The sequence below is a fragment of the Saccostrea echinata genome, unplaced genomic scaffold, assembly GCF_033153115.1.
Source record: "Saccostrea echinata isolate AGI-Se365-2 ecotype Australia unplaced genomic scaffold, CSIRO_AGI_Sech_v1 ptg000054l, whole genome shotgun sequence".
Taxonomy (NCBI): Eukaryota; Metazoa; Mollusca; class Bivalvia; order Ostreida; family Ostreidae; genus Saccostrea; species Saccostrea echinata.
In genome coordinates, this window is record NW_026889803.1 from 34,924,586 (window position 1) to 34,950,891 (window position 26,306).

Below are 26,306 nucleotides of genomic sequence, written 5' to 3' on the forward strand. Positions count from 1 at the left end.
CTGCAAAGTTTGACGAAATTCTGTGCAGCGGTTAAAGAGGGGTTGCGCTCACAAAAAAAGCAGGACGGACGGACGGGTCAAGAACATTATAACCCCTGTAACTTGTTGCGTGGGGTTTAAAAAGGGGGGAAAAGCATTTTGAAAGGGGGTAATTTTAAGCAGTTGTTGAGAGTACAATGTTATATATTAAATGAAGTGGATAATTCGTGTTGATGATTTCATGCACGTACAGGTAGATTTTCTGCTTTTAATGATGGTGAAATAATAAAAACTCTATCCATAATTGAGGGCCTTGGAATATCTTGAGTTTTTCTCCGTTTTCATTCGCTAAAGAGATTTTTACGTAAGTCTTCTAAGAAATATTCATTTTGATTGACTTTAACACCTTTGTCTCTAAAGAGTATATAAATGAATAGTTGTTCAGCTTTGATCAGACTAAAGTTATTTTGCGATTTTTTTTTCATTCTAAATTTACTAACATGAAGCAGCTTCGAATTGTATTTCTCGGAGCCGAGCAGGTCGGCAAAACAAGCACTATTAAACAATTTCTCTACGGCTCATTTCAAGAAATGACCGAAGCAACTCTGGGTGAATGCTACAACGAGACTGTTTGCCTACCAAGTAAGTTAAAATCCTTTCCAGCAGCTCACTTTATTTCATGCACTCTCTTCAGAAAAAGAAATATTGTTTTAAATTTCTCTCAAAAGTTTATGAATAACCTATTCATCTCTGTACTAAAATGTTCTTTCTTTTTGAAGATGGCATCTGTCAACAAATACAGATTATTGATACAGCTGGCAGCGATGAGTTTCCGGGCATGACAGATTTAAACATCAGAAATGGAGACTATTTCGTCGTTGTGTATGCAATAGAGGATCGCAACACTCTTGATCACGCATTAACATTATGTCAAAAAATTAGACATATTAAAGGTAAATAGATGACGATAAAGACTTTAGAGAAAACATTTCCTACTGTTTTATAATTATGATTTATAAAAAAAAAATCCTGCGTTCATTTAATGAAAATTTAAATTTACTTAAATGTTTAAAATTTTTCTTTCAGGAAAGGATTTCAACAGAATAGTGCTAGTGGGAAATAAGATAGACTTGAATAGTTCTAGACAAGTAACTACAGAAGAAGTCCTACAAAAATCCATAGCCGATAAAAATTTCTGGTTTACTGAAACTAGTGCCAAACTGAACTGCAATATTAGATGTCTCTTCCAAATCATTTTAAGAAACTATGTGAAATCAGATGACTTGTTCCGTAGAAATGAAAATACAAAAGTGACAAAAAGCAAGAACATGAATACAAAAGTAATTCGTTCTAAATCAAGAAAAACATCTATTCAAAATCTTGTATATTCACTACAAGCCAAAGGAGAATGGAAACGTATAGTTTAAGTACCATTTATTTGCATACATTTATCCTTTATTAAGGTGTAAACAAGTTTACTAATATGTACATTTCACTTTTTTTTTTACTTATTTAAACAATAAATGAACATTACCTTGTCATGTTGAGTGTTAGATACGCATTTGCTTAATATTTATTTGATTATTTGTTAGGACTATGCATATGACAGCTTAGCAAGGATGCGCCCATGAATGAGATTTTTATCAATAATACAGAAAAGAAATACTAGTAGTCAAAATATTTTCTAGAGCAATTTGAGATAGTATTAGGCTCAAAGGGCAACCTGGTAGAGAATAACTACCAAAACCTCTGCTTTAGGTGAGACGACCTTTCATAAGGACCTTTTCCCTCTGCTATGGGAAATTTTCAAAAAATATCCGTTGGTCATATAACTCCCTTCTAGGAAAAATTTTCTCTTCTGGGATAATGAAATTAAGGGAGGTTTCATATAAAATCTTTTATGAAGTCTAAGCCTCTACCAAAGCCTTTTTACTATTGTCAGCATATGAACAAATGTTGTTGATGGTCACTTCGCGAAAAACATTAATAGATGACGGGAATAAACCTATCACTTAAAATAATTTATCTCATCATGTATATATAAAACTGAAAATATTAAATTTTCCAGAAATCTTTGTACCTGAGTCAACTTCTATTTCAGAAGCACTTAATAACACTTTATAATGAATAATTTTCACTATTCATTTTACCATGCTTCTTAATTTTAACCCTTTGCACCCTTAAAATCAGACACACAAAAACACATTTAAAGGACGTCTTTCAGGAAAATCCAGTTGGATAACCAGTGAAGACTTTTCTATGAAATATGGTAAAAGAATAAAAGTATTAACGCAAATTAAAAGAAAATTATCAGTTACCTTAGCAATTGTCACTTGCGTGTCAACAAAATGTACAGATTCGATGACGGGTAGAGGGAAACCTTTACTTCCAAAGTCTAAAGAACAAAACATATATCATCATGATATTATGTAACATTCATTAGTGTTGTAAATCATATGCTAATCGTATGAATTAAACTTTGTAAAGAATTTGACTTTTAAAGAAAAAGGAATGACCTGAGCGCTAGCAAAATAACTCAAAAAGTGCACGTTATCAGGTCCATCACATTTCTAAGAGGTCATGCATTTAACGTGTATATACTACAGAAATTACGCATGCCATAACATTTTAAACATACAACTTTGATATATATGTACGTCAGTAAGCAAGTGATAATCATATCGAAGACCTACCATTTAGTTTTGGTTCCACGAATACCGCAACAACACCTTTTATAATCAAATCCAAAACCTGGGGCTACAAAATAAGAGGAAAAAAATGCATTAAAATTTAATATGCATATTTATTGTTATTATACAGCTTAATATTCAATTTTTTTGTAAGTGCAAGATTATATCCAGCTTACTGAAAGTTGTCCGATTTTCGAATCTTTCACTTTCACTGCAATCCTAATTTTGGTAAAATAAAACAAATGTTTTATTATCAATCTGATAAAGTATAGATTTGTGATAATAACCTTTCCAGGTGTAACTCTTCATAGGCAGTAACTGTTCTTAGGCAGTGTAGTGATTTTTCTATGCATCTATGTGACATTTTCGCAAGTATCTATTTTGTATCAAGATATATTCAACAGTTGCAAGCAGGGTTCATTGAAATCTTAGCTCATGACTTTCCTTTTTAAACGAAGACAAACTAATTACATTAGAAACCGTCTCATTTGGTATCACTTATCTTACAATAATTAAAGATTTGTATGTTTTCCAGAAGAACAGAAAATTTGTCAAAAATTTCTTTTTCGTACATAAACACAACCTTCATAAGAATAACAATATAGCCCAAGATCTGGTAAACTTACGGTAATTTTAGGACTTTGGCATAAATCTTCTCATTTTGTATCCTTACAGATATTGTTGATGACATCATCTACGTGAACAATGTATTTGAAAAAATACCTGTAGTTAATACTATTAAAATTAAAATTCATTTACTTAATAAGGAATGATCCTCTGGTAAGAGAGATAACTAAAAGCGATAATGAACTTTTTCAGATTACTATCATTCTGTTCACTTATATAAATTTTGTTTAACACTAATTATTTTCCAAAAGAAAAGGCACACAATTGCAGCATACATTGCCATGCGGGATTTTACAGAAATGGCAATTTTATAAAGACAATTCTATAAAGAAATAAAACTCATTAATCCCAGTTAGAGAACCTTTAACATGTTCATCTTCAATGATTTGTCTAATTTTGGTAATGATTAAATTAATTTGTTTTGAATTTTATTTTTAGCTTTATATTCTGTTAGAAAATGGATAAATTTACATTTAAAAATTCCATGTTCGTTTAGATGACCATTTTCGCTCAAATTTAAATTAAATTTCACAAATGACAAACTATATTCTAGTAAGCATACTTACTGCTGACAATGTTAAGAAGTGGGTGTACTTCCCACCTTGTTGTTGAGCAAAGAAAAGGATGTCACCAGAGGATTCCACCATAGTAGACCCATTCCGGACAGTCATGTTTGGCATCGTTGTAGATTTCATGTATAACATCACTGTTGTGTTGGGAAATCTCTTTCCGATCTAAACACAATAATTTCTTATTAAATAAATGTTAAAATGAATACAAAAGAACATCAAAACATGAACATAGAAACTTAGTGACTCTAGATCTGTTTTTCTTACGAAATAAGATGATGATTGAATGTTTTCGGACTTATCTAATTCTTTATACATTAACCCGCACAAACATCAATTGGTAAATTTAGAAACAAAGCTTTTATACTTCTGGGATGAAATTCCCTATGCATGTAATCTTTTGACAGGTTGTGTTCAAAACCCCTCCAGGGAGCTAAAAGTAAAATAATGTAGGTACATAAAGTTTTAAAAAACATATATATTAATTAGAAATTCATTAAAGTAATATCTCCTCGTGGCTTGAAAATACTTACATCTTTGTTTGTAACGTTGTATTGGAGTTGATTATATTTGTATGCATTATAAGACATAGAGTTGAATAGAAAATCAGACACCCAAAGGTACATCATCCTTGATGTATTGGAAAATCTCAACAATGGAGGAACTGGAAAAGGTGCCTCGTTCGGGTTTGATTTCCAAAATACTTCACCCTAATGTTTGTAAATACATGTAGTTACTAAGAAGGATTGTAGAAGACAACATGTTGTAAACATCATTAATATACATAATGCAATAAACTAATATCTCTCTCATGTAAATATTGTTGTAAACAAGTGATTCAGTATGTTGTATAACTCCCATTTAAATCGTTGCCAAATTTGAAATACATATTCATTGTAGGTGATATTTGATATTACTAAAAGCTAAAAAAAAAAAATACAGGAATAAATTAAAAGAAAAATTATTTCAATTATAAAGAGACAAGTGTAGATATGTAATTCTAAAAAAAAAATAACTATTTCATTTCATATATTTTATTCATATCAAGAGCTCGAATTGGGGATGAGGTGGACTTGCTTAAACATGAAAAAAAACTAAAGGTTGTTTATGGATGCCCATTGATTTCATACGCATCGAAAGGAATATTACAGAGGTACATAAACGTAAATAAGAATTTCAGTTTTGTTGAAATTTACCTTATGGTATGTCTCCATAAATGTAGATTGAAATGAAGGTTTTGACAGGAATCTGTAATCCAGTAGGAACAGCTTCGCTATTTCCACCGTAACTATAAGTTAGTAAATAACAAAAAGTTGTACATGTTACTAAATTAATATCCCTTAATCTTATTTACATCAAATTGAAATTCGATTTGTGCATCTTATATGTACCTGGCAGTTTTTTAAGACTTTCCATTCCATTTACATTCACAAGATTGTTAAGCTGTTGGCATAACTACAAAACAAACTAGAACACTTAACCAATGATTTATTTTTTAAATAGTAAACTAATTATGTTTCAATTCAAAAAGAAGTCTTTTTTTGTCACTTTTACTAACAATTCCATTGCTTCCTCCAACAATATCTTTCAGTTTATCTGCCACTATACCAGAAAACAAATTGTAGATCCATGCAGTGCCGCCATGAAAGCTTATGTCCGCTGAGCCAACACTGCAGCTACAACCAACTGATTTCATTGTAGGATGCCCCGTAGTATCCGACCCTTAAATTGGTTGAATTATTATTTATAACCAACTCATAAATATAACTCATACTCTTAACAGCTGATCTGCGTAAACTTTTAGTAAGGTATTCTCATTTTTAATGCCATTACACGTTATGGTAAAGAATTAAAGTAAAAACTTGATGATTCTTGAGTAATGTGAAAACAAGGAGCCGAAACTATTCAACCTTAAATAAATACATGAGAAACAAATCCCTTCATAATTACGGAATAATTAAAGCAAATTCATACTCTTATTTTAAATGACTATTTTTTAGTGATAATTATTGAACTTCTCCCGAATGAAAGCAACAGAATTGTAAAATGTATTTTATGATTTAAAATAAAAAATTAAAGGCTTATAATATATGGATTTGTTTGTTCTCAAATAATCACATGCATTAAAGAAAAAATTCTCTCTTTTATTTTCATTTTTTTATGTGATAATCTGTAATTGACTTTTGATCTGTTGTCAATTTAAACAAAACAATTTTTAATAGTAGGAAAGACTAGAAAGAGACACATGTCGATGATGAATTGTGAGTTTAAGATACTTCCTCACCCAATTCTATATTAATAGCAGCATTAATGCCACTTGCTCTCAGATCAAAACTTCCAGAATCCGATATAGGAAATCTGTAAAAAGAAAAGAACACATACATGTAGCTGAAAACGTTTATAAAAGATATAAAACGAATACAAAAAATGTTATAATCTTCATCTTAAGATATGTAATTAAAATGTAAAGTATATGACATAGAATTATTGTTTTAAAATGTCTTACATTCCGTGGTATTTATAATGAAATTTTCCGTGGACGTTAAGTGAACCTCCGCTTGTACTCCAAGCCACTCCAACCTTCTGTATCAAAGAGACTCTACTGCTAGGCTTGCTAAATGCGTTTATCTTTAATCTTGAATGAGATATTAATATCATTTATTTTATATTCCAACAGAATACGATAACAATTTGGGATGTGCAAATGTAAATATTCCTTGAAAAATAAAAATAAAAACACAGGTGAAAATTACAATTTATTTTATAGATTTTTAATGATATTCAATTACCCTGTGATGTCATAAGAAACGTCCCCAGAACTACCGTGTTGATCCGGAATTTCCAGGCCCGTCACCTGTTTGGAAAGTATGTCTAACGCAACATCTGTGGCTGTCAATACAGCAAAAAAAAAAAAAAAAAAAAAAAAAAAAAAAAAAAAAAAATTGCTTACTGACGTACATATTAAAGATAATGATTTTAATAAGCTCTTACATATGATGTATGAGACCAATTATTTTTCAGGCATTTATGCAACGAATGCTTATAAGTATATATCTACAAATGAATAAAGGTTGCATAATACAAGTACATGTATTTTGTACATGTAATAAAGTTGTTTTTAGTGTTGTATTTCCTTGTTTGCTTTTATATAAATCAACATGAAATATCATATCTAATTTATGATTTCTTACCTAAAGATACATGTAGGAAGAAATGCTATAGATATTCAAAAGTGGCGTGAAAGGCATCGATGGGTAAAACTATCATATAGAATTTCCACGAAGCATGAATTTAGGCAGGGACTCGTGCAAATAAACATGGATGTATCGGTATAGGTATTTAATAACTGTAGCGTATACATTAACAATTATTTTTTGTGTCTCTAGCTGAATCAGGTATTCATAACTGAAGAAATTCAACTCGGTGATTTTTTTATTTCAATATTAAGAAAACAACCACCATGTTGTATAATTCCTTTTTGTTTGGATGAAGCCTTTGTTAAATGGTAACACTAACTAGTAAAAATTATATTTTTTCCTGAATCACTACATACTACATTTATCGTAGTTGGCCACACACAAACACACAGAAAGAGGAGAGAGAAAAAGCGAGCAAGAGAGAATTTCAACATACCATAATTAAGCGCTTTGTCTGTTATTCTTGTTTGTAGTCCTGGTGTATTACATTTTATGCTCGCCACAGTTATCTGTAAGACAATCAGCCAGTAAACAGGTCCCATGTCCGCAACTTTTCTATAGATTCACATTACTTTACTAACTAAATCGCCATGTTGATTTGGGCAGTGTTTACAAACATGTGTAATAGGCTGTGACCATTTAAACACACCCATGACCTTTCACACAGCCCTCTTATTAAATACGTGTACGGAATATAGTGTATAACTTAGCATTAGCACACATTGTGACGATGGGCATACTCGCCTAAATTACGGGACTGAATTCAGCGTACATAATAATGTTGCATGTATTTCCTTTTTCAGTAAGTATAAAGATACTAAATTTCAACAATAAAATTATTATAATAAAAATAATATCTACACGGAAAAACCTACTGTGACTGCACCTCCTTTGCTTTAATATATTTTCTATGTTCAATAATGACATAATAATATGGGAGAAATATGTGGTCTAAGATCATTGTAGTGTGGTAGATATAAATGCTGTTCTATGCATGCTGGTTTAATAGATTATTAAATGATTAAAAATGACCTGAAATTTGAGAAAGAAATTCTTTTAATTGATTAATTATACTTTTGTGTTGAAAGCCATGAGCACTGTGTAAGTATTGTGCTGAAGAAACGCGGGGTTTTTAAACAGGTCGACCTGTTAAAGATATAGTCCGAAAAATTAATTAATCTAAACATTTTTTCTCAGGTTATGCGTCCGACGTCCGCAGAGTTAAACGTATCTAGTACAGAACCATCTAAACATAGCGATATAAAAACAAAATTAATATATATTTCAAAGTCGGGTGATGTAAAACAATGATGTCATGAACAAACATAATTTAAACTGTATATATGCAAACTCTCACGTTATCCGTTCGATATTCGTTTAATTCTTTGTTATTTTGATATTCCTATGTCAAATTAAATATAGGCCAGACTTTACCGACTCATGACAACTCAGGTTGTTGGACTACAATGCAGCTACATCAAAGTTTGTTTTTTAAATGAAATTCAGAATCTAATTCACAGAAGATTAGATACATTTATTTAGATATTTTTCAAAGATATATTTTCCATGTTTTAACACGGTTATATTATTCCTGTAAGAGCTAGGAGATGTATAGAATTGATAAGATATCCATGACTGGCTGTAAATTTCTAAAAGGTTGGGAGTGGACCGGGGGAGGGAGACGGGGGTGTATTCGCCTTAAATTTTCTAGGTCAATCTCTTTATCAGGAGGAATTTATAAACCAACAAAGAATGTCTTGTGTTCATATTAAAGTTTTGTTAACATATACCAAACTACAAAAGAGACAAGTCACTCAGCACACCACGACTATTTCTAGGCAATGCCATTTCGCACAGGTACCACAATTACAAACTTATGGCAATTTTTATGGGAGCAACTTGTGCTGTCAGTATTGCCTGGATCTCCCCTTAGATTGTTTTTGTTATCGTTACATAAAATGATAACATTCGTTTTATTGTCATCTAATAAATGACAATATTCACAGTCACAATACTTGTGTTATGTTTGGACTGTTGTTCCTATATTATGGAACTTTGCCAGATCAACAACATTACATAACAAGATCTAGAGGCCCAAGGGCCTTAACGGTCACCTGAGTATAATACAACAATTTAGAAGTTAAATACACTGATAGATGAAGCTTTGTTGCCCTAAAGCAAGAGAAGTAGGAAGATCAGGATCAACAAAATAATTAGTCTAGTATTCAGTATCAACTCATAAATTAAGTTCAATCTGTCCCCCACTTAACACTATCACCATGCAGACTATTAACAAACTATTAGTGCTTCTGTACTATTTTTAAACCCATATTAAAACCTCTAGCATTGACCTCTCTTATGGTCTTTGAAGAACTTTTAATAAGATAAGTTATTTTTGTCTCATTTTTATTTATCTATTACTTACAGGTCTATCTGATTATTAAAACTAAGAAAATACTTTTTGAATTATACAATAAACATTCTTGCATAATTATCTTATTTTATTAACCTTTCAAATACATTATTTACAGTGATTAATTATCAAAGGTGAATGGAAAAGGGGAATAAATTCTCTCAGTAGAATACAAATTACATGTAATAGAGCCCTGCCCAGGACCAGAATGCTTAGACAAATGGTCCAGATGTTCAAAAATCTGGTAGGAATACACTTACTTATATCATTTAAACTTATACTCAGTTTGCTTCCGATATGCCCAGAAGCAGAGAAGAATTTCACAGGTACAATGCATTTTCACTACAGATTCAACAAAGCCTTACCCTAACACCAGAACCCAAGACCAAGGGTCAAGAAATTTACAAATTTGGAAGAGTTACCCTCATCATCATAACTATGGATTTTAAAGAATTAAAACTTTTCTACTATATTATCAAAAGCCCCCCCCCCTCGTTATGCCAGAACCCCTGACCCTAGGACCACAAGATTTAAAAATTCTGTTCGAAGCTCCCATTTTCATCATAGCTAAGCAATTTATTGATCAGCTCAACACTAAGGAGCAGACAGGATTAATCAATGATTAATTGATAGAATTAATGATTTTTCAGTATATAATCAATAGAGCCCCGCCCTTACACCAGAACCCCTGACCCTGGGGCCATGAATTTCACAATTTTGGAAGAGGCACTCTTGCTCATTATAACTATGTACTTAGTTACTTTATTTACTTTATTTAATACCCAGGAGCAGAGAAGAAGATTTTCAAAGAATTAATGCATTTTCACTATATAATCAATAGAGCCCCGCCCTAACACCAGAACCCCTGACCCTGGGGCCATGAATTTCACAATTTTGGAAGAGGCACTCTTGCTCTTCATAACTATGTACTTAGTTACTTTATTCAATACCCAGGAGCAGAGAAGAAGATTTTCAAAGAAATAAGGCACTTTCACTATATGATCTATATAGCCCCACCCTGGGGCCAGAACCCCTGACCCTGGGGCCATGAATTTCACAATTTTGGTAGAGGGCTCAATGCTTATTACAATGATGCCAACAGTTTGACTGCTTGATGTACAGGAGTAAAGAATTTTAAAGATTGCATTATTTTTGGTGGTTTTAGCCCCACCCCTCAGGCCCCAGGGGGGCAGGGACCATGAAATTCACAATTTTTGTTCCCCTTTACCCATAGATGCTATATGCCAAATTTGGTTGAAATTGGTTGAGCGGTTTCAGAGAAGAAGCTGAAAATGTTCAAATGTTAACGCACATCGCACGACGCACGCCGACGGACAAAAACGGATAGCAATGGGTCACCTGAGTGACTCAGGTGACCTAAAAAGGCAACGGAAACATCCGATTTACATATATCTAAATTACTTTCGAAAGAATGTTATTTAATCCTTTACTGCTACCCTAAACATACATGAAACATGTAACTATGCTGAAAAAGTTTTGTGTTGACTAATTTTCCAAATCGATCTAGTTCAATCATAAATATATAACAGCTTAAAAAATTGGTTTTAAAAGAAAACTATACGATTCTGGAAAAATGAAATATATTTCCAGCACCCCTAGCACTACACACACTATTTATTTCCGGCTAAATAAAATATTTAATTTAATATACATATTCTACAGACCCCAGGGTATCAATATCCGCACGTGGGACGTTTGCATTCGATTTAATGCTCATCTTGTAATATGAAGAAGTGGTCATTTTACCTTCTTTGGTGTGTGTATACTATTTCATAGACGAATAACTTTTGAGACTGTTGCAAATTGTGGTGATTTTTCATTTCAGAAATAAGATATCATTTTTAGAGTTTCATTGGGATATGACATGAAGTTGGTCAGGTGATCAAACCTTATAACGCCCGAAGAGCGTTATAGTAGATTTGACCAATGAAACTCTAAAAATGATACTCTATTTCTTATATTTATATTTTATACTTTTATTCTTGTTACAAAGAAAAATACGCTCTTTTTAGACTTTGTTATGAAAATGCAACAAACGTACCTACGACATCATGTGACGTCACAATCGGAACTTTCCAAATGACTCGCACAGTTTGCTTTCTATACGCAAGGAAGTCTGATCACATGACCAACTGCATGTCATTGAAAATTGAATGTCAATTTAATTCATATTCTCATATAAGGAAAGACATCTGCAAACGTAAATATAAAGTCTTATTCAATTATGGACTCTTTCGGCTTCGCCTCGGTCAATATTGATATTTTTCTGGTAAATAACAAATCATATTCACTACCGAAAGATTCCATAATTGTGTTATAATATAGTCAGGATTTGAATGAATAAGACGTTGAAGGCTGCAGGAGGATTACATTTTCATTAACGAGCTTTTGTCGTAGAAATATAAAAAAAAATGTCCAGATTACAACATAACAAGATAATCTTGCGATAGACTTGCCTAACAATTTTCCTGCTCAGATACACTCGGAGCTCGTACCTCGCACACGAACCTCGAGGTTTGTATGGAGCGTAGCGGAGTCAGCCGAGGATTGCCGATTGGTTCAGATATACAGCTGGCTCTAGCCCTTGCAACCATATTGTTTTCAACGTTATTTGAGGTATTGATTGTGACGTCACAATGCCGCTGCACGTGCTCTGACCCTCCGTCTTCAAATCCAGTGAATATTATACACTTATCCAATGTCTGTGAGTGGGATAGCTCTTTTATCAAACCTGCGACACGAACTATTCCCCGAGGGCTTGCCCGAGTGGAGTAGTTCCTGTCAAGGGTTTGATGAAAGAGCTATCCCAGTCACAGCCAGTGGATAAGCGTTTTATTATACTGATGTATATAATAATTTCTGAGGGTTGGATTTACCTGATACTACAGTTCGATAGTAAAAACATGAAAAAAAAATATAATTATAAAAGTTTTTAACAAGTATTCAGAATAAGATAACACTGCTAGAATGAGCTGAAATCCTGATGACGTCACAATGCTACTGAAGTCAGGATGACATCATAAGTCTATAGATTGATTACAGGAAATCAAAATTGGTGGCAAAAATTGCATGAAAATTTTCCGAGGAGTGGATAGCAAAAACTACACTGTATACCCCGAGGTATAGCTTTGCTATGTGTGGAAATTTTGAGATTATAAAGATAGTTATTTTACCTTCTTAACTTTATATAAGAAACATCTTAACAGAGGGTATAAGTAAAGTGTTAATTTGATTATCAAAACATTTTGATATAACTTAGATTTTCACTTTCTTAGATGTCGAACCGCAGGCAATTTGTACAACTGTGGAGAATGTGGTACATTGACTGCTCTAGTGACACATAATTATATGTGACTGCTCTTTGGAGCGCTAAGGAACTCATGTAGATATGGAATTGTACTTAGGACCTCGTGGTACATATACATATGTGATTCAACTTCTGGTACGCATATGACTGCGCTGGGGAACAAATAATTATGTAACTGCACTGGGGATTTCATGTCTCCATGCAATCATGACATCTGATAATATGTTTAGAGCACATACATGTAATATTTATGATGGTGGGTGAGTTCCTGTTTAGCATGCCATGTAGAAAAATGTATGCAACAATAGGTGTGGGTTGTGTTGTTATTAAATATAGTCAGCTATTTCTTATTTGTATCAGTTCTATCCTGTGTTTCACACCAATTTATCAGACTATCCCTGTAAACGCACTTTGAATCATACTTAAATTTAGTTGTAATAAATCAGGCACAGATCCAGGAGTTTTTTTTCCAGGGGGGGGTCCCTCAAGTTTAAAAAATTTCCAACACAGAAATTGACAATAAAAAACCCCCAAAATAAACAAAATAAAAAAAACAAACAAACAAACAAACTGAAAATCCATAATCCATTTCACAAACCTGAAAAAACCTATTTCTTTGTGGTGGTGGTGGGGTCCAAGTTTTCTGGGGTGGGGGGTGGTGGTACTTAAGTCATTTTTATTTGCTGCAGCATATACTTTTAATTACTCTAAAAATTCCAAGGGGGGGGGGCGGACTCCCCCCCCCCCCTTCTAGATCATGCAAATACTTGAAGTACGTTAGAATTAATGTATTGGTGTCGTTTGAGAATCGGAATAAATTCAGTCTATTAGTGTTTTCTTTGGTTGCTTTCACAACAGACAATGAGAAAAAATGACGCAAGGAATACTTACGGGACTATGTTAGAGAAGTTAGAGAAAAAAAAAGGAGTATAACGAGTTCTTGACATTTACCAAAGATTCGTCCTATACAAAATATACTACAGCTTTGAACAAAGATCAGGTTGGGTTCATTTATTTATTTTTGGAAACATCAAATGTTTTCTGGAAGGTTAAATTTCTTGGACTTTGTTTAAGGACATTGGCAAGGCACGGTTTTCCAGAGAAAAAAGGTATAATACATGAGTTTTTTCACTTGTAAAATAGTGATTGAGAGTGATCTCCCGTGTAGAATTATGTGATGTAATATGCAGCAGTTGTAAGGTAGACCAGCTGAGAACAATTCTTAGGTCGTGTGTAGGAGGCACCATATTTAGTAGCTACAAATAAAATTAAAAATAAATCCATGCAGATATTTTAATGACAATTCGTTTCCTGTGAAGTAAATTACATGTCAGATAGAAACAGTCACCGGTCTTTTGACCATTATGAATAATGATAAGATGTTAAGGGAAGTAACTCAAAAGTAAAGAATGGTGCCAGTATGTCTGTTTATATGTATTTATGTTTCTATATACGTATTTTCAGCCAAAATATCTAAATATTAGAGGAAATGAGTATACAATAATGTAAATGATACATAAACTATATGAAAAAATGAGTTTTGGAGAAATCTTATAGTGACAAATTATGTATGTCCCTTTTATCAACATTTTACATAGGAAATGCATTGAGAATTGTCAAAGCATTGATTTGACAAAATTTAAAAAGGAAAGTTGGCTTGATGGGTTTAACGAATTAGAATATAACCTGTTTAGTACCATTACCTTGATCATACCATATTATCATTACACCTGCTCAAGAGTTCCTGAAAAATTCTATACAATAGCCAGGAACCTTGCCAATGTCTTCAAATTTGACACAACTACTATGTCAAGAATAGACCCCAGCATTAAAAAACACTTTGACAAAAACCATATCAAAAAGAATATATCAAATTCACTCCATGCTCTGCAAAAAACATAACAGTTTTTCATCAAAAGTGATATAATACATTCAAAAGTCTTTTAACTATATGATCTCTCAAAACCAGGGAAATCCCACTGGGATTGAGAAAGGCCTTGATGCCCAGGCCCTTCACCCATTCAATGACCATAGCCAGTGCAGCGAAGTATGGTGCCACCACGAAAGAAATTTAAAGAAAAAATACAATTCATTACAATTGCCCATAACTTTCGATTGGTTGGAACTATGGCATTCATATTTCACATGTGTATTTCCTGTGACAAGACCTTTCTTTTGGAACCAATATATTTGATCTCTTGTCTTCTCTCAAGGAATACACATATGAAATATGAATGACAGACGGACGGATAACTATATACTCCCAAGTCTTCAATTCAGTTTTCGGCAAAAAATGTCCATACATCATAACTTTGTATAACTATATTTTGTTGTGGGTCATAGCCTATACCGTCATCTATGAGCGAAGGGGTATTCACTTATATTTTCTGGGTGTCATGTGTCCCTGTGGCTGCGATGAACTGCGGAAAGCTTCGCAGCTATGTTAAGGTTGTCCGAAGTCTTAATATGCATTAAAATATACATTTTATTTTGATCTAGATTTTAATTTCATTTTGTAATCTATGTATGAATTTGCAGTCAACTTGTGATGAGAGTGTAATCAAGTATTATAATAATGCATTTTTGTGATGTCACATGACTGTTGATCAGGTGACGGACAAATAAATTTCTTAAATGTTGCACAAAAATCGCATCGGCACAAGTGCAAAACAACATTATTGAGAAAAAATTAGTCACATAAATCAATTCATCGTGATCTTTGGTACATATAAAGTGCTGGGGGCAAGTCTGAATTTTATTTCTTGAGAAAATATTCCACGATAAATTCAACTTACCCATATACAAGAGTGCATTTTCCACTCTTTATCGCAATTTATGCAAAATAGGATAAATAACATACAATCCCCCAGCAAAATTCAGTTACAGGACATACTTCTTTAGTAGATTCACACATAATATCTTCAAATTATCCTTATTAATCAGTTGTGCCAGTCAAATATATACACGATTTATAAATTCTAGTTCTGTCCACGGACGGACAGATAAGAGGGAACGTATCACAGTCATTTTTTGTTATTGTTTGAATATATGTATATCGGACAAATTAAATGAATAACAATATTAAATTGCAAATGTTCAACATCATAACACTTAAGCTTAAAGAACAATCCATACACTTGAACCAAACAACAACGCTAAAAAATCTTCATGTCATGTGAAAGGAATGTAAAAATCATGAATCTTTCCCCGTCATGTCAGCTCAAGTATACAATGACTTGACGTCATATGCTATTATGAACACGAAACAATTATTTTGTTTGATGTTAAATGCGAAAAAAAATATTCTTAGCAAAATTGCATTTTACTTATTCAACAATGATACAAACATTCTTTTCCGAGATATATTTTTGTTTTATTAGGAAAGCCGTAAAACAAAGTATTCAAAAAGGACTTATTGCATAAGCATTGTAAAGGGATGAATTGTACAGGATTCGCCATTTTTTAAATTTTTTATATTTTTGTTAAAAACCTTTTATAGATTATCCCACCACCACCCTCCAGAAATCTCGCATTTATACTAATCTTTCAAATGCTTAACTGTTATTTTGTAAAATTTGCATAAGGTAACTCTGGCTGTTTTCAAATGATCTCCCTTTGAACTACGTACGAACAACGATCAATGACATGAAGCTAATATTATTGCGCAAGCTCAGTGATCAATCGACGAGAGTTTATCTTGCTAAAGAAATACTGTTAGAAGATGCGAAAACTACGTTATATTAAACCCTTCATAAGAGGCAGAGATGAAGTACTTTTATTTTTTCTATAAAAATAAAACAAACAAATATTAAATCCGCAGATATTTACTTTTGATGCATGTCAGTTTTCACCAATACATTTTATAAGACATTGTAAGTAAAGAAAAAAATTTAAAAAAAAAACACTCTTAACGATACATTAAGTCTGAAATATTCAATAATACAGATGATCTTCAAATAAGTCAAAATAATATGAAAATGTTTATCCGCTAAAACATCCCCCTTCTTATTCCGTATTTCAGTGTTTTTGAATTTCATTGCCCATGCATCAGTTTCTTTTGAAATAATATATTTAGACACAAAATGACTTAATTTTGATTAACTGGGTCGAGCGAAATGCATGAAACCTGCAGAACACAATGACAAATAGATAAAAGTAGCACTCTCTAAAATTTTTTATGCACAAATAATTTTAAAATTTAGAAATAAAAAAATGCTCCTAAAAAGAGCAATATGCAAATCATGACAAGGCCAATGATCTTATACATGTATCTACACATAACTTTACTCAGGCTATTGCGAATCATTGAGATGTATTGAATGCTCTGTCTTTTTCTGACTTCGGGTATTCTCTAACCTTTCCCTTGTACCACAAGAATTAACCCGCGTTATATGCACAAATTAAAACTATTTGTTGTAGAATGAACACTTCAAATCTCTGGTGATCTTCCTTCGAATGACATAAGTATAATGCCGCAGTTTAGACTTGGAATCTCACATATTTTACTTGACTTTGGTTTATGCCTAATATAGGCAAACATAGGAATTTATTTATTTATTTTTGCACCTAAAAATGCTAAGAAGTGAAATTTGAAGTTGTTTGTTAAGATGCTGTCCAATTTTCAAAAAAATCACCTCTCAATCCCACATATGGAAAATTAATTCAGAACAAAAGTGGAGTCAGAGAGAAGATTCCTTTTTGATCTTGTAGCGGCAATGCGCTGCAAAGTATCTTACATTCATGCAAAAATGTAATGACAGTTACCGTTGAAAAATTATTTATCTTCATAAGTCTAATGCGTCGGTAATGATAAGAGCTTTCATGTTTTCTATTGATAGCGGTGAACGGTTACTGGTCACGTGATGAATAGAACTCAGCTGACAAAACAGTTACTTTTCAAAGACTGCAACAATGACCTTGTATTTACTTCTTCACAGTAGAAAGAAATCGGGAACTTGTGTGTATATAGTTTGGAACTGCACTGAGCACGTGCAATTACTCTCTCACACTTTTGCAATTGCTATACTAGTATCTTCCTACAAAAATTACCGTTCACGGTAGCTCAGTCGGTAGAGCGCTCGCTCCGTGATACGGAGGTCGTGAGTTCGAATCTCGGCCGCGACAGACCCAAGTCGATAAAAAAATGGGTAGCAACTGTTCCTTCGCCATGCGCTCGGCACTTTGAAGTGAAAGTTGCGGGTCCTTCGGATGAGACCTTAAAAACCGAGGCCCCGTGTCACGGCAGGCGTTGGCACGATAAAGATCCCTCACTGCTCAATGGCCCTGAGTGCCGAGTAAAGGTCAAAATTTGAAGCCCTTCACCGGTATATGGTGACGTCTCTATATGAGTGAAAAATTCTCGAATGGGACGTAAAACAACATACAATCAATCAATCAATCCTACAAAAATTGCATACTCAAACACTGTAAAGAAAAAGTTTTATTTTAAAAACCATTTTCATGCAACTAACTCCTTCCCAATTCTGATTTACACAGATAACTCATTTGTATAAATAAAAGAAAGTATCTTAAGATTAAAATATCCGAGGTTTTGGAAAAAATGAATCAATTTGTGAAACTTGAAATAAGTACGAGTATGTTGTTGATGGTGGCACATTTTGGGTACACAGGTTGCATTTGCAGCAGTATGCATGCATATGCACTTGCCGATACATGTGCGTGGATGTGCCTTCTTTATTAGGAGGAAGCAGAGAATTTTTGTTAATAACCTTTTATAGATTATCCCACCTCCACCCTCCAGAAATCTCGCATTTTTACTAATTTTTCAAATGCATAACTGTTATTTTGTAAAATTTGCATAAGGTAACTCTGGCTGTTTTCAAATGATCTCCCTTTGAACTACGTAAGAACAACGATCAATGACATGAAGCTAATATTATTGCGCAAGCTCAGTGATCAATCGACGAGAGTTTGTCTTGCTAAAGAAATACTGTTAGAAGATGCGAAAACTACATGTACGTTATATTAAACCCTTCATAAGAGGCAGAGATGAAGTACTGTTATCTTTTCTATAAAAATAAAACAAATAAATCCGCAGATATTTACTTTTGATGCATGTCAGTTTTCACCAATACATTTTATAAGACATTGTAAGTAAAGAAAAAACATTTTAAAAAAACCACTCTTAACGATACATTAAGTCTGAAATATTCAATAATACAGATGATCTTCAGATAAGTCAAAATAATATGAAAATGTTTATCCGCTAAAACATCCCCCTTCTTATTCCGTATTTCAGTGTTTTTGAATTTCATTGCCCAAGCATCAGTTTCTTTTGAAATAATATATTTAGACACAAAATGACTTAATTTTGATTAACTGGGTCGAGCGAAATGCATGAAACCTGCAGAACACAATGACAAATAGATAAAAGTAGCACTCTCTAAAATTTTTTATGCACAAATAATTTTAAAATTTAGAAATAAAAAATGCTCCTAAAAAGAGCAATATGCAAATCATGACAAGGCCAATGATCTTATACATGTATCTACACATAACTTTACTCAGGCTATTGCGAATCATTGAGATGTATTGAATGCTCTGTCTTTTTCTGACTTCGGGTATTCTCAAACCTTTGCCTTGTACCACAAGAATTAACCCGCGTTATATGCACAAATTAAAATTATTTGTTGTAGAATGAACACTTCAAATCTCTGGTGATCTTCCTTCGAATGACATAAGTATAATGCCGCAGTTTAGACTTGGAATCTCACATATTTTACTTGACTTTGGTTTATGCCTAATATAGGCAAACATCGGAATTTATTTTTTTTTTATTTTTGCACCTGAAAAATGCCAAGAAGTGAAATTTGAAGTTGTTTGTTAAGATGCTGTCCAATTTTTATTCAAAAAATTCACCTCTCAATCCCGCATATGGAAAATTAATTTTCAAAATTAATTCAGAACAAAAGTGGAGTCAGAGAGAAGATTCCCGTTTGATCCTGTAGCGGCAATGCGCTGCAAAGTATCTTACATTCATGCCAAAATGTAATGACAGTTTCCGTTGAAAAATTATTTATCTTCATAAGTCTAATGCGTCGGTAATGATAAGAGCTTTCATGTTTTCTATTGATAGCGGTGAACGGTTACTGGTCACGTGATGAATAGAACTCAGCTGACAAAACAGTTACTTTTCAAAGACTGCAACAATGACCTTGTATTTACTTCTTCACAGTAGAAAGAAATCGGGAACTTGTGTGTATATAGTTTGGAACTGCACTGAGCACGTGCAATTACTCTCTCACACTTTTGCAATTGCTATATCTTCCTACAAAAATTGTATACTCAAACACTGTAAAGAAAAAGTTTTATTTTAAAAACCATTTTCATGCAACTAACTCCGTCCCAATTCTGATTTACACAGATAACTCGTTTGTATAAATAAAAGAAAGTATCTTAAGATTAAAATATCCGAGGTTTTGGAAAAAATGAATCAATTTGTGAAACTTGAAATAAGTACGAGTATTTTGTTGATGGTGCACATTTTGGGTACACAAGTGCAGGTGCACTTTCCGATACATGTGCGTAAATGTGCCTTCTTTATTAGGAAGAAGAAGATTTTTGGTAATAACCTTTTATAGATTATCCCACCACCACCCTCCAGAAATCTCGGATTTATACTAATCTTTCAAATGCTTAACTGTTATTTTGTAAAATTTGCATAAGGTAATTCTGGCTGTTTTCAAATGATCTCCCTTTGACCGACGTAAAAACAACGATCAAAGAAATGAAGCTAATATTATTGTGCAAGTTCATTGTGAAATGACGAGAGTTTATCTTGCTAAAGAAATACTGTTAAAAGATGCGAAAACTACGTTATATAAAACCCTTCATAAGAGGTAGAGATGAGGTACTTAAATTTTTTCTAAAGGAAAAAAAAAAAAAAAAAAAAAAAAAAAAAAAAAAAACAGCAAAGAAACAAAAATCCGGAGATATTTGTATATATATATATATATATATATATATATATATATATATATATATATATATATATATATATATATATATATAAAGCACTAAAAACTAACAACATTGTATATCCTAAGTGTCGGATCTACTAAGTAGATACAAGGTCACGGATGGAAATTTATATAAAGCACTAAAAATGACTAACGACACGAACAATAATAATTGTCAAATTTTCGGGACGACTTGTCCCTTCCTCAGGACAAAGAAAAAAGTTAAGAAGTCATAAAAACAAAGGAAATAGAGACAACTCTCAGACGAACGTTTCTATAAGAAACTGGACTCTGAGCCTACTAAAGAATTCTCCACCGCCATCACCAAAACTCTTGACGAAATGTTTGAGAAAAACGAGATTGGTATCAACGTCTATGAGACACTCAATCCTATTGACTGTAGACCAGGACAATTTTATCTGCTTCCTAAGATACACAAAGAAGGTATGCCAGGTCGCCCTATAGTTAGCGCTATTGGACACCCCACGGAGAAAATTTCTGAATACATCGATTTACATCTCCGTCCACACGTAGAGAATTTGCCATCCATCTCAAGGACACCACGGACTACCTTAACAAGACGCCCTCTACTGGCCTTCCAGATCATACCCTTTTCTTGACTATGGACGTCACATCTTTGTACACCAATAATCCGCACGATGAGGGTATCGAAGCCTGTAGAGAAGTCTGGGATAGTAGATCCATACAAATTCCTTCTACCGAGTCCCTTGCCAAGCTCCTTGAACATGTTCTCAAGTATAACAACTTCATGTTTAATGTAGAACATTACCTGCAGGTTAATGGCACTGCTATGGGTACGAAAATGGCACCATCTTATGCCAATATTTTCATGGGCAGACTGGAACGCAACTTGCTACTTCAAGCACCATTTAGGCCCCTTAGCTGGTTGCGTTTCATTGACGATATAGAGATGAAGTGGGTGGAATGTCGCGAGAGCCTCGAGGCATTCATTTCGTTTGCCAACACCTTTCATCAGTCTATCAAATTTACAGTAGACGTATCTAATTCGAAAAACATATTCCTAGATACTACATCTACCCTGAATGATGGTGAAATCAAGTTCAGTTTCCACACGAAACCCAGAGATTCCCATCTGTATCTTATGTCAACTAGCTGTCATCCCCCACACACATTTACATGTAAGGGTGTGCCTAAGGGTCTAGCCACCAGAATTCGGCGCATCTGTTCATCCCCTGCCTTATATCAAGAACAAAGCGGTCTCCTTAAGTCCCACGTGTGCAAGAGAGGCTACAATGCCCGCACCGTACAAACTGCTATTGATGAGATGGCGGGACATGACAGGCAAAACCTATTACGCTACAAGGAAAAAGACAATAGCGACAGGGTCCCTCTGGTAACCACATACCATCCCGTCCTCAAGAACCTCAGCGGTATCCTTCAAAAGAATCTGCCAATTCTCCACTCAAATAAACGAATGGCAGAGGTCTTTAAGGAGCCCCCATTGGCTGCATACAGACGCCCGAGGAACCTAAAGGACATGGTAGTAAGAACCAGATTGGACAATCCATTACCTAACGGGTGCTTTAAAACTTGCTCTGACAGAGGATGTCTTCTCTGTAAGTACAGCTCTGACACAGACAGTTTTAACAGCCCCGTTACAGGCCGCAGCTACAAAATACTAGGGAATTTGTCCTGTCTAACAGACAACTGCATTTATCTCATCAGTTGCAAAGTTTGCTCCAAACAATATGTTGGTGAAACCGGAGATCTCCGCAGGAGAGTCAATAATCACCGTTCTACCATTAGGACCAAGAAACTCAATGAACCCGTTGGGGAACATTTCAACCTTGAAGGTCACAAATGGGAGGACATGACAGTAGTGGTTATTGACCATAATCCAAGATGGACAGACGCGCAGAGAAAAGGCAAGGAAAAGTTCTGGATGCACAGGCTGAAGTCATTCCGCCCTAATGGTATTAACAAACTTAATGACTTCACCAGGATGAACGTGAACTAGACCCAATCCCGGATTGTAACAAACAAGTTCATTCTCTCTATATAGTGTAAACTTTACCGTTAATTCGTTTTAGCAATCCTGGAACAACCTACCCAAATATTTACAGCTTACACTTTTGTTTATTTCTTTTTTCCGATTTCCAAATTTATAATATATCCAAATTCATATTTCAAAATTGTCCTTCCATATTATCTTTCTTTAATTTCTTTTTATCATGTAGAGTTACGCTATTTTGAGAGAATAAGACAATGTACGATTTACTGTTGGTCGTAATTAATTAGCGATAATTAATTCGTTCAATTATGTAAATCACACTTCACCTGCGTACACCCGATAAACCGGACGCAATTCATAGCGCTCCGGATTTCTTTGTTCACAACTGTTTATAAACTCCAAATTAAACATGTAACATTGTAAATATTTAGTGTTTGGTAGTTTAGTAGTAGTGCTAGTTGTTTTTGCTTCATTGTTTTTATGACTTCTTAACTTTTTTCTTTGTCCTGAGGAAGGGACAGGTTGTCCCGAAAATTTGACAATTATTATTGTTCGTGTCGTTGGTCATTTTTAGTGCTTTATATATATATATATATATATATATATAGGTATATGAGGTTGTTTGTGGGCACCGACCTTCTAAACAGGTTTGTGGGATCTCGCATTTCTACATTGCATAGCTATGTCATATTCATGATTTAAGCGTTATATATGGTCATTATATAATATATAATATAATTTTTGAGATAAGATTAAAAATGTTGTATATCATTGTGGGTTATTATATTCATATATATAGAGCATTGTGGGATAAAGTATATACATCGCACAATGCTCTATATATATGAATATCATGACCCACAATATTATCATATATGCTATATATATTATGTGCTGCATTTCACAATGTAAGACATAAGAATTAATGTTTGATATAAATATATATATGTATATTTACATATGTACAATATGGAATGAATCATTAAGAACAGTTTTGCTGGATTCAATATAAGATTTTAACTATTACTTTTCAAGTATTTTGGGGTCATATTACATAATGACTCACTGCGATATACGATTTATGAGATTCTTAACAAGATATTTTAGGGATATCCTCTCTCTATATATATATCCCACAATTTCTTACATACTCAAATATATATAGTGACAAAGATGATTTAACAAATAATGTCCACCCCACAATGTATTATTTATAATTTATTTATTCATTAAGCATTGTTAGATATTGAACGGCATATTTTATCTATATGCCTACTTATCCCAGATTTTCTTATATACATGTATATAGTGAACCACATTTAAGCATTGAATTCTTATTTTTAAAAGTAAATATACAGATATAATCACTGCATTGATTCCATAATGTCCAATCCGTAATGTATTTTTATTGATTCAACATATAGGATAACAGAGTAATATTACGAGATTCTACACTATATATTTTATGCAATCGCCTGTCCCACAATTCGTTATATACATATATATAGTGACCCACAAACAGCTATCATCACTACATTTATAACATAATGACCTTCCATTCGTGAATTATTCATTTAAACAATAAAGGGCTTATCAACCTTATATTATGAGATTTTAAAGACAATATCTTACGTATATGCTTACATATCCAAAAGTTTGTTATAAACATATCTATATCGTGACCCACAAACAGGTATAATCACTATATTTATCCCACAGTTCATATATACATAGATACATGTACCGTGACCCACAAACAGGTATAATCACTATATTTATCCCACAATTCATTATATACATATATACAGTGACCCACAATCAGGTACAATCACTACATTTATCCCCCAATTCATTATATACATATATACATTGACCCACAATCAGGTATAATCACATGCAATATATATATCCCACAATTTGTATATACAATGACCCACAAACAGGTATAATCACTTCATCTATCCCATAAGTCAATCCCTTATCGTAATATTTACTATTACCATAATCTATTTATTCAACATATAGCTTATCAGCCTAATATTAGAAATTCTCAACAAGATATTTCATCCCCGAGCCTACATATCCCACAGTTTCTATATACGCATAGATAGTGACACAAAATAGGTATAATTACTACCTTAGCCCGATAATGTCCATCTCATGATATTTTATTTATTTATTTAATATTATGACATTATTAAAAAGATTATTTTATGCATAACACCTACTTATCCAACAATTTCTTACATATACATGCAATGACCCACAAACTGGTGCATTCATTAGACTGATCCCATAATGTTCATCTTATCGTACTAATATTTTATTTATTTATTCAATATACAGCTAATAAACCTTATATTATAACACTCTTGCATGTTACACTTTTTTTGCAATCGCCTACTTTTCAAACAATTCCTCATATACATGTAAATTCGTGTATATAGTGACCCACAAACAGGTATTAGCATGTACTATACATTGATCCCGTAATGTCCAACTCGAAAGTGTATTAATTATTTATTCATTATACAACTTTTCAGCCGAAATTATTAGATTCTTAACAAGATATTTTATTTAAACGCCTACTTATCCCAGAATTTCTTTTAAACGTAATTATTAATTAACCAAAAACAAGTATAATCATCGCGTTGATCCCTTAATGTTCAATCCATTACGTATTTTTCTTCTTTATTCAATATACAGGTTATCAAATTAATACTATGAGATTTTCACAATATATTTTATGTAATCGCTTGTTTATCCAACAATTCGTAATATACATATATTATAGTTACCCACAAACTGGTATGATTGCTACATTAATCACATAATGTCCATCCCAAAATGTATTATTTATTTATTCAAAACAGAGCTTATCAACCTTATATTATGAGATTTTTAACAAAATATCTCATCTATATGTTTCGTATCCAATAATTTTTTATGCCTATTTAAATATAGTGAACCACAGACTGGCATATAATCACTTTATTTATCCCACAATACATTTATATATACATTTGTACAGTGACCCACAAACAGGTATAGTGACTATAGTTATCCCACAATTCGATATATACATATATACAGTGACCCAGAAACCGGTATAATCACTTCATTCATCCCATAATGTCCATCCCATACCATAATACCATTATAATATGATGATATTTTTATCAATGAAGAGAAAGGTTTAAAGCGTCAAGTGCCTGTGCATTGATCCTAATAATTTACAGGAAGGGGGTGCACCGTGTGAAAATGTTTACATAATGTACAGTAGTTAAGAAGATTTTAAAGATTGTATGAATTTTGATGGATATATGTCGACACAACAAACATTAAAAGGCTAATCTAAAACTGCAATATTCCAACTTGTATTATCTGCAGATCTAGAACACACTCAACAAAATGTATTTGAAAGCAAATATATGTCTAATTTGACAAGAAATTTTACTCCCATTTCACAGAACTTGAATATTATTCAAATAGAATTACTAAAAGTTAAACATCTCATTTAATAAATATTCT

At 33.0% G+C, this 26,306-nt stretch overlaps 1 protein-coding gene across 1 annotated transcript in view; it reads right to left on the bottom strand.

Moving 5' to 3' along the window:
* LOC133172345 (lipopolysaccharide-binding protein-like) overlaps positions 1 to 26,306 on the bottom strand; it is a 56,653-nt gene that overhangs the window by 7,120 nt on the left and 23,227 nt on the right. Inside the window, exons 3-16 of the mRNA XM_061307210.1 lie at positions 7,499 to 7,571; positions 6,655 to 6,754; positions 6,372 to 6,500; positions 6,150 to 6,223; positions 5,424 to 5,587; positions 5,257 to 5,320; positions 5,062 to 5,153; positions 4,399 to 4,575; positions 4,233 to 4,298; positions 3,863 to 4,030; positions 3,296 to 3,363; positions 2,846 to 2,888; positions 2,673 to 2,736; positions 2,298 to 2,374 (exon numbers count right to left, since the gene is read on the bottom strand). Coding sequence (XP_061163194.1) covers positions 2,298 to 2,374; positions 2,673 to 2,736; positions 2,846 to 2,888; positions 3,296 to 3,363; positions 3,863 to 4,030; positions 4,233 to 4,298; positions 4,399 to 4,575; positions 5,062 to 5,153; positions 5,257 to 5,320; positions 5,424 to 5,587; positions 6,150 to 6,223; positions 6,372 to 6,500; positions 6,655 to 6,754; positions 7,499 to 7,571 — 1,359 coding nt within the window. The remainder of the gene's footprint in view (positions 1 to 2,297; positions 2,375 to 2,672; positions 2,737 to 2,845; positions 2,889 to 3,295; positions 3,364 to 3,862; positions 4,031 to 4,232; positions 4,299 to 4,398; positions 4,576 to 5,061; positions 5,154 to 5,256; positions 5,321 to 5,423; positions 5,588 to 6,149; positions 6,224 to 6,371; positions 6,501 to 6,654; positions 6,755 to 7,498; positions 7,572 to 26,306) is intronic.